Raw genomic sequence first — 19,002 nt, 5'->3', positions numbered from 1 at the left:
CTACAAGATCCGCAGCTCAGGACGGTGCGCTACCTTCAACAGCATCGGTCACATTCTAGACTTGTGTCGTGTTGCGTGTGAAAATAAAGTTGTTAAAAAAAAAAAACGTTTTCAAAAGTTTAACAAATATTTTTAAAGATAGTTTTGGAAAAAAAGGTTTTGAAAGGTTGAAAGTTTTTTTTCTACCATTTTGTCCTACCTTTCTTTACCCCCTGCTAACTCTGACTAGGAAGGTGCCACATGCAGGAAACTTAATCTGGTTCCTCACACTAGTCCCCTCAATGTCCAGTAAGAATCATTTGATGCTGGGATATGCAGGACAGAACACACATGGGAGGTAGCATGTTAGGACAGGGTTGTAGAAATGGAGCAACAGCCCCCAAAAATTGCACTCAATCAAATTCCAGAACCCTGCTTTCTTGAGTTTTCTGTCTGTTTATCTGTTTGTTTGATCACTAAAGGTATAAAGCTATTTTTCTCCTGTGTCTATAAAATTGTTGAACTACTGAAATGCCTTCCGGATATAGTGAAAATGTACTCCCACTCTTAAATTCTCAAAGCTTCTAACTCATCCTTATAAGACTTATAAGGGTTATGTTAGGGTTATGTTAGGGTTATGTTAGGGTTATGCTAGGGTTATGTTAGGGTTATAAGTGTGAATGGGTCACATGCATCTGTGCAGCATTTCATATGTCTGTAAATGTTCAGTAGTATGAATGTGTGTAAACATTTTACATGTGAATGCGTTGCATATGTCTATGTGAACATTTAATATGTGGATGTGAGTTTTTAGTATGAATGCGCGCGTGAACATTTCATATGTGAGTGCTTGTTTCATATGTTAGTGTAAGACTGTCAGACTGAATTATTTCCTTAACGGCCGGTGTGTCGCTCAACGCTCGGGGATGTGCAGTGTCACATTGTTTTGATGAGCGGTTAGTGTCTGCAAGAAATACAATTCAAAAGTCTAAATATACGAAGGTGTTTGCCGCCATGTTGAGCGCTGTGGAGACCTGGGGTCCGTGCAGAGGGGAGACATCCTGGGCTCTGTGGCACGTGCTGGATCCTCACTGTGAACAACCTCTGGAAGAGTTGTGTAAGTTTCTCGTAAGTCATATTTGTATAACTCGCCAAATAAAGCCACATTGGTCATCAGTGTTAAATGTTCATTCTGCTTTGGTGTTAAAATATCACCGGTGTAATATATTTATATTTGCATGTTATTATAATATATTTTTACAAGTGGAACCCGAAGCACATGACACAACTCAGCTCACGCGAGCGGTTTGGCTGCTCCTCTCGCACTCTTTAATTCAACTCAGCAGTCTGTCTGTCTCGTGACACCGAAACAGTTGACAGACGCTGTTTGCTTTTTCAAACCGGGGAGATTTGGCACCCATTGTTGTAGTTTTCTGGCATGTGGGCTGTCACCCCGGGGAAGATGATGAAGACGGAATGGCAAAACAGTCAACAAACAAACAGACTGGTGTCTTTAATTCTGTCCTTGTCATTCAAGTGTTGTAATACAAGCGGATTGAATTAATCAATCTTATGTCACGTCAGACCGAAGTAAATGAATCCACTGTTTAATTAGGCTACTTGGGTGCATCGATTCTTAATTCCCTCTGTCTCCCAGTGTGTTAAATATTTGCCATAATATATAAAATAAAATATATGGATCATATTAGCCTATAACTACAACAGAAAAATAACAGTTTCAGTCACATAAAACTATTGCATAAAAACGTTTTATTTTTATGAAATGGACTTTAACAATTCAAGTATGTGAATAGGTTTCCTGCATATTAAAATGTTTTGTAATATCGGGGTAAATATTTTAGGGGCCTTTCTTTTAAATTTGTTTTCATAAGAACTTGATATTTTACATTTTAGACCCTTTATTTGATGCACTTTTTGTCCACACTGTATGATAAAAGAGTAGCCTATACCGACTCCACACCTGTAATAACAGATAACCCGACCCTGGATACCTTTAAAAAATGCATGCGCCGTTTTAAAAGCTCTGTTTGACACTTACAACGGTGCGAGGTCTTCCATCTCCGCGCAAGTCACACTCAGGGCCTCCTTGAATCCGAGGCTTTTTATTCAAGTACATTTCAAGTGCATTAGCATTAATACGGCTCGCGTGCGTTAACCCTTTAGCTTCACGCGGAGCCCAGATCCGGCCGGACTATGCCGTCTCGTGCTGGGCCTGCGTCGTGCTTTCTTTCACGTAAGGAACAGTTGCCCAACATAATACTGACCTGAAATACAGCTACACAAAATGATCTGACAAATGTCATGTGAAAGCTAGGAAACAGAAAGTCCATCTCGCGCGTCCGCGCACAGCACCTCAGTGTGACTCCGACAAACGACAGATGAAGATGGATCGGTACTGCTGTGTGACGGTTCAGCTCCACAGAAAGATAACCAGGCAAGGCCTGGACATCCATCACTCTCATACAGTCTGACCAGGGAGAGAGAGAGAGAGAGAGGGGGGGGGGGGGGGGGGGCTTGCTAGCCATCATTACGTTACATTTGTATTCATTTAGCAGACGCTTTTATCCAAACCGACATACAAATACAGTAGAAAGTCCAGCAGAAAATGACGGATGAGAAGCTCAGTTCTAACAGTGTTTCAGTGGTCAAATGGTGGTCATAGTCAAGGAACGGTCTGTATTTACCAGGAACAAAGTAACCACATCTCAGCTACCAGAGCAGAGCAACAACAATATCTCCTGTGACGTCATCCCAGTGCTGGATGAGTGGCGACCAGAGACCAGGCAACACAGTAACACCTGTCTGAATACAGGGGTGTGTGTGTATGAGAGAGATATAGAGTGTGAGTGTGCATGTGTGTGTGTGTGTGTGTGTGTGCATTATCTCAAACCAGTTTCAGTGAGAGGCTGGGGATCTTTGTAATCCTTGAAGATCCCAACATCATCAGTCTCTCTCAGACTCCCTCCCTCCTCCCTCCTGCAAAGACAAGAAGAGAAAAATGAATATTGTTGTTATCTGTGCTCCAGTCAGGTGTTTGATGTGGCCGGGTTTGGTCCAGTCAGAGTGGAGAGGGAGGAGGAGGAGTGGAGGAGGAAGAGGGAATGTATTGGCAGTGGGTGCCTGGTCAGTGTCACCTATCATTTAGACCCCCAGTAGCCCTTCATCCCTCTCCCTTCCTCCTCTCCAGGGAGCGACGGTCTCTGGGCCCTGGCTGGAGCCAGCCAGCACACAGCTAACTCACAACAGACTCAGACCCCCTCCCTCTCTCTCTCTCCCTGCTCTCTCTCTCCCCTCTTCATGCTCCCCCCTCCCCTCTCTCTCTTCATTCTCTGTCTTTGTTCTCTCTGCGGTCCACAGGCCCTAACTCATCTTGCCTCTCCAAACACACACACACACACACTCACACACACACACACATGCCACTTGCATGATAGACAGTACTACATTGAATACATCCATCAGACATGAAACAGAACTGATACATCTCTGGACGGCAGGTCCTCATGCTGCAGTCAGTCTCACTGGCTGACAGGGGATTATATCAGAGGGCCAGGCTGTGTTCTGTTCTGATCTACACACACACACACACACACACACACAGGCCCCCTGCTGGTGTGTGGGTCATGTCCTACCATGTGTAGCAGGACGTGTAGAGGAGAACGTTCCTCACACACTCACCTCCTCATGAATAACTCAGGACCATCACCTGGAGCTGCTGGCCTTCTCAAGACACCACCAGCCCAGACAGCGGGGGGGGGGAGGAGGAGGAGAGGGGGAGGAGGAGAGGGGGAGGAGGAGGAGGGGAGGAGGAGAGCAGGAGGGGGGAGGAAGAGAGGGGGAGGAGGAGAGGGGGAGGAGGGGAGGAGGAGAGCGGGAGGAGGGGAGGAGGAGAATAGTTTAAGTACTAGTTAATGTATACTGTATGTATTCATACATTTAGTATTCATTTATGAATATGTATTATTCAATCAGCATGTGTGTGTTGTCATGGTGTTACCTGATCAGCTGTTGTCCTGAGAGCAGAACCTTTCTCCAACACCCACATCAACTGCTCCTGGAAGGCTGTCCTGGGTATTTACATTTTATTCATTTAGCTGACACTTTTATCCAAATCGACATACAAACAGTGCATGTAGATAGTACAGCAGAAGATCAAGGAGCAGAAGAGCAGAGTTCTAACAGGATCTTGGTCTTCAGAGTCCAAGATTGTCTGTATTTAGCAGACTGTGATAATCTCAGCATGCAGGGAACCAAGATTCAACCAGATATTTGTGCCCAAAGCAGCAACAAACATGTTCCTTCATGAAGCAGCCTGCCAGCAGCCTCGTGGAAGTGACTCCTGGTTGGACTACCATGTCTGCATGGGTGTATACAAGACCTGACTATATGTCTGGATACAAAGGGTATATTTCCCTCCTGTCCCTCCTCTTATCTCCAGCTCCACTTCACTTCAAGGGAGCTCTGACAGAGATGTTCATTAGCACCTCCAGCAACTCCCAGACTGAGGATGGAGAGGGAGAGAGAGGGAGAAAGAGAGTATCCATGTATGTTATCTGTCTCTGACTGCCTCGGTTTGTTGCTTGGCCGTGGTATCTTGCAGGGCTGGGGCTGAGCGGAGGTTGTGTTGGAGGGTCTGAAGGCTGGTCAGCTGATCCCAGGGGCCCAGATCTGGAGACCACAGACCAAAACGTTTCAGATTGGTGCTGAAAGGCTTTTCTTACAAGTGTTGAAAGCATTTAGGGGAGAAAAACAACTTCATAGAAAATGGAAGATATAAAAGGACTTGGTTTGAACCAGATTATGATAGAAACCTTCCCTGCGAAGGTCCTTCTAAGAAAAGCCGTCCACTTCACACATCAAGAGGAACAGCAACATCGCTACCACCACCAACACAACACCAGCAGCAGCAGCAGCAGTCTGTCCAGGGTCGTACATCACAGGACCCCAGAGGATGTCGTTAGAGCTTGACCTCCAACCCCTCACCGGAACCCTCATCCTGACCTCATGGTCATCTGTCCAGCTCCCTGCCAGCCTCTCAACAGACCCCTGCCCTGCCCTGCCCTTCCCCCACCCCACCCCGCCCTGCCCTTCCCCCACCCCACCCCACCCCACCCCGCCCTGCCCCCACCCCACCCTGCCCTGCCCTTCCCCCACCCTGCCCTGCCCTCCCCTCCCCTCTGGACCTCCATTGAGAACCAGCTTCATTCTGAGCATCTGCTAGCAGAGCAGACTGAGTCATGTGACAACTCATATTTCCTCATAACAAGGCCACGCCCCCAGCTCTAATCTGGCTCTTTGAGGTGCTGGCTGGTGGGCGTGGCCGGGGGTGTTGATTGATGGCTGCTCCTCCTATAGGGCGGCTGGACTTCCTCCTACGGGTCATATCCTGTCTGGCCCCTCGTCCACTACACACTTCTACACCACGTCTGGGTCACTGGCCTCCACCCTTACACCCCCCCCCACCCCCTCAGTACCATGCTGGGCTGGTGGTCAGGGAGCTGAGCCATCTGAGCAGAGGAGAAGTTGCACCTCATATGTCCTGGAGGTGGAGAATCCAAAAGCATACAACTTTACTGTCCATCCAGAACCTTCTCCATCAACAAAATACATTGTGCATTCATCCTAGCCTCCAACCTTTAAATACATCCTAGACTGTAATGAACATGCACACACACAAGCCTGCAAAGTACTTGTCCACGCAGAGCAGGGTCGTTGATGTTGACCAGCCGAAGCTGAACAGCGTGTCTCTACAACCTTGACATCACGGGACCTCCACTCTCTAACACACGGAAATGAACACATGACATGAAGGAAAGGTCACCACAAGTCATCAACTTTCTCCAGACAGGACAAGAGCATGGCTATAGTGCCACCCTGTGGAGGCAAAGGGGAACTGCAGGGTTGAACCTGCTGTCGTCTGGTCTGAGGGGGGCTGGGACTCCAGAAGGGGGCTGATCTGAGGGAGGCTGATCTGAGGGGGGCTGATCTGTGGAGGTTCTGGTGTCCAGGCTCCTCTGATCCTGCTGGAGAAAGATGAAGTGAGAGGGGGGAGGGAGGGAGGGAGAGGGGCACTCTCTCAGAGCGCTTGCTCCATCTGGGAAACAAACCTCAGATCAACACGAGCCAGGAGAGAAGAGGACAGGAAGGAGAATGACGTCATGATTTTAGTTTGACTGAAGTTTCAAGTTTTCTAGTTTTATTTGAAGTAAAGTGTGAAATGAATGTAACTGTATTTTTTTTAAATGTTGCATAAAGTGTAAAATGTTTTGTTTGATTAATAAATTCATTAAATAATTATTTATTTTTACTATATTTGCTTCACAGAAATACCATTTATTTTGTCAGAACAAGACAACACACACACAAACAGAAAAACCCAACACACACACACACACACACAAGGCCCCAGACCAGGAGAGCCTGGAGTCTCTGGTCTGAAGTGGATGTTGTGTCCTGCCCAGGGGCAGGGGGGCAGATAGAGGGGGCAGCTAGCCTGTATCTCAGTAGGATTATCTGGTATCATGGACCGAGCCCAGGGCAGACAGCTCTGCTCCACTTCAGCTGGAAACAAGTAAGTCCAGTCAGCCTCACATTACGCCTGCTACAGCCCCCACCCCAGCCTCCCCTTCCTATCCCAGCCTCACATACGCCTGCTACGAGCCCTCACCCCAGCCTTCCCTTCCTATCCCAGCCTCACATTACGCCTGCTACAGCCCCCACCCCAGCCTCCCCTTCCTATCCCAGCCTCACCCTCCCAGCCTCACATTAAGCCTGCTACCAGCCCTCACCCCAGCCTCCCCTTCCTATCCCAGCCCTTCAGAGGAGCCCCCAGACCAGGGGGTGGGGGCTGGTAGCCACCAGACACTCTCCCACCCCCTCCTGGCTCCCGGGACCAGAACTGGAAGACACAAAGTCAGAGAGGTCCACCAGATAAGTCTGCTCAATGATAACACACACACACGCACGCACACACACACACACGCGCGCACACACACACACATCATCAAGCAGCCGGCCAGCAGTAAGCAGCTCCAGATGCAGTGTGGACCTCCTGCTCTTCTCTGGAGTCACTCTGAACCCATTGCTGCTCCAGCTAGGAAGCACTCACTCTCCTGCACAGCAACACGGACACGACTCCCTCTTCTCGTTCTGAGGGACGAACCACAGACCGTCACAGGAGAAAGATGACTTGGATATTTACATGACCAAGAGAGTCATTGTGACTTTGTGGAGTATTTGTTGACATAAATGTTCAGTGAAAACACCAACCAACTCCCATAACAATGCTGGTCCTGATTGAATCTTTTAACACCCTCTAATGAATTGTTGCATCGCACAGCACACTGGTCCAAATATGTTGTCTTTAAAACCCACCAGAGGAGCTGTAAAGAACAGAGGCGGTCTGGCTGAACACTGTCGAGGTGACAGCGCCATCCTCTGGTCTGGCTGAACACTGTCGAGGTGATAGCGCCATCCTCTGGTCTGGCTGAACACTGTCGAGGTGACAGCGCCATCCTCTGGTCTGGCTGAACACTGTCGAGGTGATAGCGCCATCCTCTCGTCAACTTCTGAATTCACTGAGGTCAACTGAACAGTTATATTTTAAAAGGAGTGAAAAACTGTAGAAGCAGATAACTCCTAGGGGTTTAACGATAGCCTGACATTGTCATACTCATAATTCTAGTCAGAATATGAGTCTGATAACTCTCCGTTGGGCTTTGAGTATGGGGCGTTTCAACCAAACTCGTAAAATAAATGCCTCTTCGCTCAATTGGATAGACCTACAACCAATCAGAGCAACGTAATATGTTGTTTGTTGAAAACGAATTTAACCCAAGCGCTCTTTCGTGACGTTGTTGATTACGTTACTGTTGATCATCTGTCCCTCATCGTATAAAGCACGCCCTGGCAATTTCATTGGTCCGAACAGCTCCTGTTCGGATATAGTTTGTCCCCAATACAAGCCCCTCCAGACCCAACTTCCTGACCAAATTGTTTTGTGGGCGGGGCTAAGTTGGGCTGGCAGCCAGGCTAGTTTAACGACACACTCAGCTCACGATTCGATACATATCACGATACTGGGTATACAATACAGTATGTATCCCGATATTTTGAACAACATTTTAAATTAAACTGAAATTCACTTAAGATTTATTTCAAAAACATTTTCAAGAATTTTCTTGCTTGTACATCCAAAGTGATTTCTGTGAATGCACACATGACGCAGGTGCAGAGTAGGTCGCGTAAAATATTGCCATAACTCTATGATACATATTGTAAAAATGTTGTATATATGGATATATGGTTCCACCCCTAATAACTCCACATGCTTCCAAATTATTATTACGAAGAAGCCTTTTCTAAAGTGACTCTGGGGAGATTCCAACCTGAGATTGCTTGACCTCCACGAGACCACGGCTATACCCCCAAGCTACACGCATGTTCAAGCTAGACGCATGTTCATGTTTTCCTGTTACATAAACACTGACCAGGACACAGGTGGCAGCACAATAACATGTGTATTAGCCATGACTTTAGAATATACTAACACGGTTTGTTTTGAAGGAGTCTGTAGGTCCCAGCTTCAATGCTGCTCACGCCATCCACGATGACTTCCCCTTCATCTTCATCCTCCTCCTCTTTTCCTCACCCTCTCCTCCTGTGTTCAACCCCCTCTCCCTCCCCTCTCCTTCCTCCTCACATCTTCTTCTTCATCTTGCCCTTCTTGTGAACTCCTCGTCCAAAGCCTGATGACTTGACGTCGTTGAGCCTCTGCTGGCCCCGCCCTTTGATCTTCTTCATCCCGCCGCTCTGCAGGAAGTTCTGCTTCTCCTTCCTCTTCCTCTCCTTCAGGATCTGGTCCCGGCTCCGCAGCTCCGAGCGTGCTCGCTGGGGGGGGCCGGAGGAGTCTGCCCCGCGCCTGCCTCGACCTGGAGGGCAACAAGTGAAAGAAAGAATAGTAGAAGGAGAGGTGAAGAGGTCATCGCTCTAAGGATCTCTGAATAATACCATCATACCAAACACTTCTGATTGGTGAGAGGAGCAACAGGAAGAATACACATCTCTGAATTTCACTCTGGTAACAAGACAAGAATCACTTATTTTCATGATGCACAAGATGAAGTGAATTCCTACCTCCTCCTCTTCCTCCTCTTCCTCCTCCTCCTCTTCCTCCTCCTCCACTCCACTCTTCTCGTCCTCCACCCCATCCACCTCTTCCTCTTCCTCCTCCATTCCACTCTTCTCGTCCTCCACCCCATCCTCCCCCTCCTCTCCCTCCTCCTCCTCTCCCCCCTCCTCCTCTCCCTCGTCCTCGTCCTCTTCCCCCTCCTCCTCTCCTCCCTCTTCCTCCAGTCTCTCCTCCTGAGTCAGCATCCTCATCATCCACCTTGTATTTCTTCTTCCAGTCCTCATAGCTGAGACACATCGTCAAGGAAACAACACACACACACACACACACACACGCTTCTGCTTTGACAGACAGAGACCGAGACAGACAGACAGAGACAGACAGACAGAGACCGAGACAGACAGACAGAGACAGACAGAGACCGAGACAGACAGACAGACAGACAGACAGACAGACAGACAGACAGAGACAGACAGACAGACAGAGACAGACAGAGACAGACAGACACACAGACAGACAGACACACAGACAGACAGACACACAGACAGACAAAGACAGAGACAGACAGAGACAGACAGACAGACAGACAGACAGAGACAGACAGACACACAGACAGACACAGACAGACAGAGACAGACAGACAGACAGAGACAGACAGAGACAGACAGACAGTAAGAGGATACAAGTTCTTCTTGTGGATCTTGCTGACCATCTGTCCCGTCTCCAGCTTCACCCTCTTCTTGGAGTCCTCCTTCCCCGTCTCCCTGACGAAGCGCTTCCTCTTACGGTCCCTACGGAGGGAGGAGGAAGAGGAGAGAAAGGAGGAGAGAGGAGGAGAGAAAGTAGAAGAGAGAGAGGAGAGAGGAGAGGAGAGAGAGTAGGAGAAGAGAGAAAGGCGATTGTGATGTTGCACACGGTGAACCTTGATGTGCTGTAAGTGTGTGTGTGTGTGTGTGTAAGTGTAGGTGTCAGGAGGAGTCAGGTGCCGGTTCGATTCCCGGCTGTGCCAAATGATGTTGTGTCCTTGGGCAAGGCACTTTACCCTACTTGCCTCGGGGGAATGTCCCTGTACTTACTGTAAGTCGCACTGGATAAGAGCGTCTGCTAAATGTAGGTGTGTGTGTGTCTTTACCACATCATGTGTGTGTGTGTGTGTGTGTGTGTGTGTGTGTCTTTACCACTTCATCATGTGTTTGTGTTGGTTGAGGCGTCCCTCCTCATCTCCCATCAGGTCCAGCACAGCTGTAGAGGCCTGCTGCTCAAACGTGGTGCCTTCTCCTGTCATGCTGAGCCTGCACACACACACACAATAACTACTATATACTCCAACTACACACCCTAATAGCATAGTAATGTTGCATTCATTGATAACATTTAACATGATTTATCCATTGACAAGTGATGGCGTGGTATAGCCATTGCTAGCTGCTCCGTTCCCAGGCCTACCCTCGCTCCGTGCCCGGGCCTACCCTCGCTCCGTGCCCGGGCCTACCCTCGCTCCGTGCCCGGGCCTACCCTCGCTCCGTGCCCGGGCATACCCTCGCTCCGTGCCCGGGCCTACCCTCGCTCCGTGCCCGGGCCTACCCTCGCTCCGTGCCCGGGCCTACCCTCGCTCCGTGCTCGGGCCTACCCTCGCTCCGTGCTCGGGCCTACCCTCGCTCCGTGCCCGGGCCTACCCTCGCTCCGTGCCCAAGCCTACCCTCGCTCCGTGCCCGGGCCTACCCCCGCTCCGTGCCCGGGCCTACCCTCGCTCCGTGCTCAGGCCTACCTCCGCTCCGTGCTCAGGCCTACCTCCGCTCCGTGCTCAGGCCTACCCCAGCTCCGTGCTCAGGCCTACCCCCGCTCCGTGCTCAGGCCTACCCCCGCTCCGTGCCCAGGCCTACCTCCGCTCCGTGCTCAGGCCTACCCTCGCTCCGTGCTCAGGCCTACCCCCGCTCCGTGCTCAGGCCTACCCCCGCTCCGTGCTCAGGCCTACCCCCGCTCCGTGCTCAGGCCTACCCCCGCTCCGTGCTCAGGCCTACCCTCGCTCCGTGCTCAGGCCTACCCCCGCTCCGTGCTCAGGCCTACCCTCGCTCCGTGTGCAGGTCCTGGGCCCTGTAGGGGATATAGTGCTCCTCGTCTCTCACAGCCTGTTTGCTCTTTTTGCTTTTTGGCCTCTCTGGGTCTCCGTCTTCCTGCTTCCTCCTCTTCCCCCCCAGCACCTGGGAGAACACCCCCTGGTGGACACACAGCGCAGGCACACCTTCACTCCCTCACACTCAATTCAATACACAGCACATATCTGCCCATTTAGAAAGCAAAAATTCTAAAAGTGTTGTACATGGCAGAATTCTAACCTGCAAAATCTTGATTTGCAACATGATGCTCTACCACTGAGCTATACCTATTCCCAAAAGTAAAATTACTATACATCGATATTGTTTTTTCACACACACAGTACATATCTGTAACTAATTACTACTTACTATCGGTGAACAAATTTTTCACTGTAAACAAACTATGGTAAACATGTATTTGCAGAAGCCTGTCAGAGAGCATGCTGGGACCTGTAGTTCCAGGTCGTCTTCTCCCTGGGTGTCGTCCTGGTGCAGGCGGGGGGCAGGCGGGGCGGAGGGGTGCAGCTCACTCTCGGCCGCCTGCTCCTGTCTCTTCCTGGAGAACTTGTCCACCAGGACACTGTCTCTGCTGCGCTTGGCCCGCATCACCTCGCTGCCCTGGCAACGGCTGCTACAGTTGATCTCAAAGATAGTCTGAGGAGAGGGGCGGGAGAGAAGGAGAGAGAGAGGTGTGTTGGGGTTAAAGGCAACTCTACAGTATGGTAGTATTTAGGGCTGCAACTAACGATTGTTTTAGTAATCGATTAATCTGTCGATTCTTTTTTCGATTAATTGATGAATCGGATAAAAAAATAAAAAAACATTAATTTCCAACCCTTTATTCTAAAACAGAACTGACAGTGCAAAACATCTTCAGAATGTGCACAAACAGGCACACAATTTTGAAAAAGTTATTAATATTAGGGTGGATTTAATGTTTTTTCTTAGATGAGCAATTTATTAGAGTTTTGTTTAAAATGATTTTCGAAAATTGAAAGGTTGTGGAAGTAGGCCAGACTTTTATTAAATTAATCTGATGTATATGTATGATTTTTTGACACAATTTTGAAAAAAGTTAAGATTGGCGAGGACTAAACTGTTTTCAAAGATTAGTGATTTTATTTGAAATGTTATTGGAAAAGTAAAGGCTGTGGAAGTATACCAGACATTGTTAAGATACTCTGGTGTCTGTCTGAGGTTTTATATTCATAAAAATATTATAAAAGTCAACATTTTTCAAAATGGTATGGGTAGTTTTCACTCGGTCCCTAACGCAACACTGCAAAATAGCATCTTCCGAATGTGAGACGAATGTCAAATATGAAACTACCTTCACCTCGGTCAATTAACACACTTTTTCGACGTATTTAGTGTGAAAAGCTCTCACACCTTGGATGACTTGGGTCGTACTGATTTCTCTGCCTCCGCCATGTGTTTCAGAACAACGTTACTCAACAACGTCTCTCCAATGGCCTTTCCTCTACCTCCGCTCCACGCTCAACAAAACTCAAACATCTCTGTGACATATTGAGTGGCGTAATAATCACGCGACACAACGAATCGATAGTCGGGTTAGTTAGGGCAGTATTGAGACTTACAGCTTTCAATCTGTAGCTCTTGATGGAATCGACCATCTGTAGACGATCCAGCTCCAGTCTGTCCAGCCCCGATCCTGAAACAACCAAACGTCACCCAGACACTCAGGAGGGCCGCAGACACGTCACCCAGACACTCAGGAGAGCCGCAGACACGTCACCCAGACACGTCACCCAGACACGCAGCAGGGCTGCAGACACCTCACCCAGACACGTCACCCAGACACGCAGCAGGGCTGCAGACACGTCACCCAGACACGTCACCCAGACACGCAGCAGGGCTGCAGACACCTCACCCAGACACTCAGGAGGGCTGCAGACACGTCACCCAGACACGTCACCCAGACACGCAGCAGGGCTGCAGACACCTCACCCAGACACGTCACCCAGACACGCAGCAGGGCTGCAGACACGTCACCCAGACACGTCACCCAGACACGCAGCAGGGCTGCAGACACCTCACCCAGACACTCAGGAGGGCTGCAGACACGTCACCCAGACACTCAGGAGGGCTGCAGACACGTCACCCAGACACTCAGGAGGGCTGCAGACACGTCACCCAGACACTCAGGAGGGCCAACACATGACCAGAAGGTTCCAGTCAGTCTGTGGTTAGCAGGCGTCTGAGCTGCCAGCCGGTGTACATGAATAACACAACACCCAACACGCTTCCCCCTCCCCTCAGGCGTGTGCGGGGTACTGACCCAGCAGGGGGTGCACCGCCAGGCTGAAGAGGTCAGTGTTCTTCACCCTCTTGATGGACTCGGGCGAGGGCAGCGGCCGCGAGCGCAGGTACCCCTGGTAGGCGTTGGACGAGATGTGCTGGAGGTTCTGGAGATCCAGAGAGCTCTGGAGGGCAGAGGTCAGCAGGGACTCCTCGTCGTCAAGGATACTCTGGGGGACTCGGCCGAAAACCCCGTCAGTGTCTGGGGGAGGGGGGTGTGACCAAAACAGGTTAGCCTCGAGAGCTGAAAGAAAAAAAATCTCAGTCCAGCCCTCCTCCTCTGTCCTCCGGTACCTTGAGGCATGTCAGCGGAGGCCAGCGTCACAGGGCGTCCCAGGAACAGGTGGAGGTCATACACGTAGGGAACCTCGTCTGAACACACCAAGCTGTAGGCCACGCCCCCCCGGCCCGCACGCGCCACGCGACCTGGGACACACACCAGGATATCATGAGTTCATTTAACAGATGCTTTTTAGATATAGACATCCCCACGCTCTACCCATCCCCATGCTCTCTCCCTGAGCTATGACCCAGTGACCAAAGGAAGTTGTGCTCCACCAACCGACTCTGTGCAGGAACAGCTTGGGCTTGGAGGGGAAGTTGTAATTGATGACGTTGTCCAGCAGGGGGATGTCTATGCCGCGAGCAGCCACGTCAGTGACCAGCAACACCATGGCTTTGCGGTGGACAAACTTCCCAATGTTGATCTTTCTGGCCGTCTGGTCCAGGGCACTGTAGATGTACGCACACTCCACCCCCTCCGCACTCAGCAGCTGGGGGGCAGGAAGGGTTGGGGGGGACAGGAAGTGGTGGGGTAGGGACAGGAAGTGGTGGGGTAGGGAGAGGAAGTGGTGGGGGGGACACAGGAAGGGGGGAGAGAGGGAAGATAACATTATCCGACCATCACATTCCATCACCTGTCAGAAGGACAGAAACAGAAGCTGAACCCTTCTGCACGCCCCACAACTGAGGAAGGGTGTGTGTGTGTGTGTGTGTGTGTGTGTGTGTGCACCTCTCTCAGGAACTCGACGTGGTGCTTGGTGGCCACGAACACGACGGTCTGCTCCTGTGGTCGGGCCACGTTCCTGAGCAGGTGCAGCAGCAGGGCCGGCTTGTCCTCCAGACGCAGGTGGAAGAAGGACAGCTGGAGGAGAGGTCAGGGGTCAGACCTCAGACCAACAGAAACACCCCTAAGCCTGACACGGTCTGGGAACAGAAACACCTCTGCTCTAACACAGTCCAGAAAGAGTGTTTCACCTTCAGCTGCTCACTCAGTTTGCTGTCCACGTCCAGACGTATCAACACCGGCTCTGTCAACCCTACACACAAGTACAGAAACACACACACACACTTTCAGAAAACAACTCACAACAGCATTTCATAATGATCCAACCAAGAGGCCTGGTGCCCTGCTGCTCCAGGCTGGGGTCAGGGGTCACAGCTACCTGCTCGGGCAAACTCCACCAGCATCTTGGGCAGGGTGGCGGAGAACAGCAGCGTCTGCCTGGTGTCTGGGAGCCTGCGGATCACCTCCTGCAGCTGCTCCGCAAAGCCCATCTCAAACAGCCTGCAGGAGGCACAAGCCGTTAGCACAGGCTAGCAGCTAGCTTGATAGCACAGGTTAACTATTGGCACAGGCATACAGCTAGTTTACTAGCACATACAACTCATTTTTATATACCCACACACACTACAGGAAAATCTAAATGTATCTTTGAAAAAAAAACTGTGAGTGAGGAGCTGATCAGTCTGTGTGAGTGACTTGACTCACCTGTCTGCCTCATCAAACACCACATACTCCACATTCTGGAGCTTCAGGTTCATCTCCACGACAACGTGCATCAAACGACCAGGGGTTCCGATGATTCTGGAGAGCGAGGCGGAGGAGAGTTATCACACCGAGACGTGCTGCTTGTCATAGCTAACGTGGTTCAGCCCCAGGTGTGCACTGCTCGGCCAGCTGAGGCAGGTGATCTTACATGTCTGGGTTTTCATGAAGTGCAGCAAACTGGTCGTCCATCCGGTCTCCTCCCAGAATCAGAGCCGTCTTCAGCCCTGTGAACTTCCCCAGCTGAAACACAGATTAACACTACTACTGCAACAGCCGCAACAGCTAAAACATCTTTAAACATTCACAACTAAAATGATTCCCAGGCGTGTGTGGAGGCTGACCTCCTTGGTGAACTTCATGGTCTGCAGAGCCAGCTCCCTGGTGGGGGACAGGATGAGGGCACGGGCACCGGTCTGGGCGCTGGGGGCCTTCAGCTTCTCAAACATGGGGATCAGGAACGCTGCCGTCTTCCCACTGCCCGTCCGAGCCATGGCAACCATGTCCTTGCCATCCAGGACGACAGGGATGGTCTGGAGGACAAGGGAAGGGCAACAAGCTCACGTGAAACCAGGTGAAAGCTTCCTACACTAGTGTTCTGTTCAGAGACTAGTTCTGCTTCCTAGACAGGGAACAGAAGCAGCAGCATGTAGCAGCCAAATGCTGGTAAAATATGCCAGGCTGGTAGAATAACTTCACTCACCAGTGTAATTACAATTTAATCAAAAATAAAAAAAATAGTCAACTGTGTTGGATAAAAGTGCCATACAGACATTATTTTACATGACGTTGATAAAAGGAACCAGGAGTTGATCAGTTGGAGGAGCCTTACCCGTCGCTGGATGGGCGTAGGAACCTTGTAGCCCTTCCTCATGACTCCTTTGTAGACCGGGTAACTGAGACCTGAACACAGGGAGAACAGGAGCCTATTACTGGACTTTCCATATTCTTGCTGCCAGTGTTTTGAATTCACATGTAAATGTTAACCCTAAATGCAGCCCATTCACATGCATTTCCTTTTCATGCCAGTAAGTAGCTTGCCATGTCACAAAAATGTTGTTGTCCAGAAAGAGCTTGAGTGATACTGTACATGTGATTATAAATCTATGACTTTTACAGTCAACATGGGAGGCAGTATACAGGCGCTAGGCCGCCTTCTTCACAAACTCTTTATCACCAACGGTCATCTCGACCCATTAATCACATGACGACATCACATGACATTGTTCTCACCCATGGACTGAAAGCCTCCAGATTTCTTCTTCTTCTTGTTCTGCGCTCGGACCAGCTCCCTTGTATCTGGCTCCACATCAGACAGGCACTCAGAGGAGGCGGGGAAGCGAGGTAACTTCCTCACGGTCTGAAACACACAACAACATCTTATGAGAAGCACAAAATCAGAAAAGGGTTTAATTGCCATGACAGTTTGCAGACAAGGAATTTATTTTGGCAGGGAGGTGCATACATTCAACATATAGGGATCATAAATATTGAATAGTGGTGTACAAGTCTAACTACACTAACGGTACAAGGTCTAACTAATACTAGGGGGCTGTAAGAATTTAAGATCAAATACAAATATATAAAATTAGGTGGCTATGACACACAATATAAAGATACAAACTCGTGTGCTCCCTATTGTTAGCTTTGTATCAATGTATTCAGCTTGAGAAATCGACTGATATTAACTTTAAGGAAACTTTTTGAACAGTTTTGCAAGAAATTACGATAAACTGCTTTGCCTTGCTAGCTGTGTTGAGTTAGCCGTCTAGCTAATCGCTAACATCCATTGCTTGCAGTTAGCAGTAAGTACGCAGCAAGTACAAAGGCAACTGGAAAATAAACTTATATTCCACAAATAAGTATATGTTGTACACTAATACATGAACTGGACAAGGATGAATGATAGGATCTTACGGTATCATCGTCCTTAATTTCAGTAGCAAGCTCCAAGTCCGAGTCCACTTCGGGATCTTTATGGCCAACATGTCTCTTTTTCTTCGTAAATTTCTTCTTTCTTTGGGCCATTGTGTCAAATCACCCTGTAATTTTAACACAAGGCTTGATTTTGGATTAACTAAAAAGGCAGTAAATTGGTGTTCAAAAATAAACCGAGACAGTTCAGCACACGACAATAACACAGTAGGCAGACATGTTGAAACACACGAGGCTCTACTAGGACTCATAGAATTTACGCGACGGCGCGTAGTGTGATGTCATACAAAAAATTGTAAACCGCGCCTTGTTGACCATAGACATATATACATGTATGTCTATGTTGTTGACGAGTCAGTAAAGGTTTAATATGTAGGCTACTCTATGAGGCTACTTCACAATTTAATAAAAATACAAATAATATTGTCGTTGTAACTTTAAACCATAAAGCCATGTTGGAAACGATGTAAAGGTTAGTGTGTCTGGATTTCAAGACTGTCTTACATACTAGTTTTTATTTTATATTTCATTTATAGGCCTACCGTTATTCAAATTCTCTGATTCAGAATTCCTGCCTGCAGCACGGGACTAGACCCACATACATGAACACGGTTATTTTTTCAACTCTTTTTCTAACCTTTTCTGGGAAAATATTTTTTCAACGTTTCAAAACCTATTTTTTGAAACTTTTGAAAAAATATAAGCCTATTTGTTCAACTTTTCAAAACCTGTTTTCGAAACTTTTGGGGGGAAATATTTGTTCAACCTTTCAAAACCTGTTTTCCTAAACTTTTGGGGATATATATTTTTCTCCAGCTTTCAAAAAAAAAATCATAATGAAAGGAAAGAAGACGCAGTTTTTTCCGAAACCTTTTTCGAAAATATTATTTCAACCTTTCAAAACCAGAGACTCTTCGCTGACCCCTGGGACTCTCTACCCCTAATCGGAAGTATAAACCCAAGTCTTGGATCTAAGACAGACACATACACACTTAACATTCACATGATGACACAGGTATCACTCGCCAGTCATGAGTTTAATCATTTTAATATAGGCCTACATAGACTTTCCCTGTTACGCATCCTCTGACCAGATAGGCCTAGGCCTAGGCTAGCTAGCCTGTATCAGGGGGAAGTTGTGACTAGTCGTAGTAGGTCCTATTCCTGTTCCTTTCTTACCCAGTGGATAGGCCTCCGTTATGATGACTCATATCGGATCAGCGGCAACCGAAGGGAGCAGTTTGAACAGACATATTTAGGTCATTCAATATTATACTCCGATATAATCTCACCGCTTTCTTGCGGCCGAGGAAATATTATGAAACCGAATGTGCTCAGTGTGTCAGGGACCACACTGACCCGAAAGCCTCATCTGTAAATCCCGCTCTTTATCTCAGGACATTAGATTACATTCATACTGTAATTACTCTTTCATATCCGATCGAAAAAACCTCTGAGTGGATCCTGTGGTGCCCCATGGCATCAGCGGAGACGATGTCTGACCTGGACTGAGCGGTGCGTTCAAGTCTCGCTACACAGCATGTCTTTCTAAAACGACATTTACATTTGAGTCAATAAGCAGGTGCATTTATCCAGACCAACATAAAAAATCGCCACGTACGAAGCAAAGGATCTAAGATAGAACATGAACAGCTCTAATAGTAGCCTATTTCAGTGGTCAGAGTTTAGAAACG

At 48.7% G+C, this 19,002-nt stretch overlaps 1 protein-coding gene and 1 long non-coding RNA gene across 2 annotated transcripts; both read right to left on the bottom strand.

Moving 5' to 3' along the window:
* Nucleotides 1–1,768: 1,768 nt before the first annotated feature.
* Nucleotides 1,769–5,025, bottom strand: LOC146220203 (uncharacterized). The gene is made up of 3 exons (XR_014750897.1): nucleotides 3,998–5,025; nucleotides 2,685–3,720; nucleotides 1,769–2,467 (listed from the first exon to the last, which is right to left on the bottom strand). It is a non-coding gene; the product is annotated as an uncharacterized LOC146220203 (long non-coding RNA).
* A 3,114-nt stretch (nucleotides 5,026–8,139) lies between these two features.
* Nucleotides 8,140–17,554, bottom strand: ddx54 (DEAD (Asp-Glu-Ala-Asp) box polypeptide 54). The gene is made up of 19 exons (XM_084693890.1): nucleotides 17,291–17,554; nucleotides 16,607–16,733; nucleotides 16,206–16,276; nucleotides 15,718–15,906; nucleotides 15,525–15,616; nucleotides 15,317–15,412; nucleotides 14,991–15,112; nucleotides 14,803–14,864; nucleotides 14,558–14,689; nucleotides 14,108–14,318; nucleotides 13,840–13,971; nucleotides 13,526–13,747; nucleotides 12,825–12,898; nucleotides 11,677–11,880; nucleotides 11,198–11,346; nucleotides 10,309–10,422; nucleotides 9,814–9,921; nucleotides 9,136–9,416; nucleotides 8,140–8,930 (listed from the first exon to the last, which is right to left on the bottom strand). The coding sequence occupies exons 1-19, from the start codon at nucleotides 17,399–17,401 to the stop codon at nucleotides 8,698–8,700; spliced, it is 2,730 nt and encodes a 909-aa protein (XP_084550016.1). The 5' UTR covers nucleotides 17,402–17,554; the 3' UTR covers nucleotides 8,140–8,697.
* Between the last annotated feature and the right edge of the window lie 1,448 nt (nucleotides 17,555–19,002).

This window comes from Hypomesus nipponensis, chromosome 27, assembly GCF_054491055.1.
Source record: "Hypomesus nipponensis isolate SF chromosome 27, ASM5449105v1, whole genome shotgun sequence".
NCBI classification, from domain to species: Eukaryota; Metazoa; Chordata; class Actinopteri; order Osmeriformes; family Osmeridae; genus Hypomesus; species Hypomesus nipponensis.
Note: the sequence above shows the minus strand (reverse complement) of the source record. Positions and strands in the feature narration are given on the sequence as shown.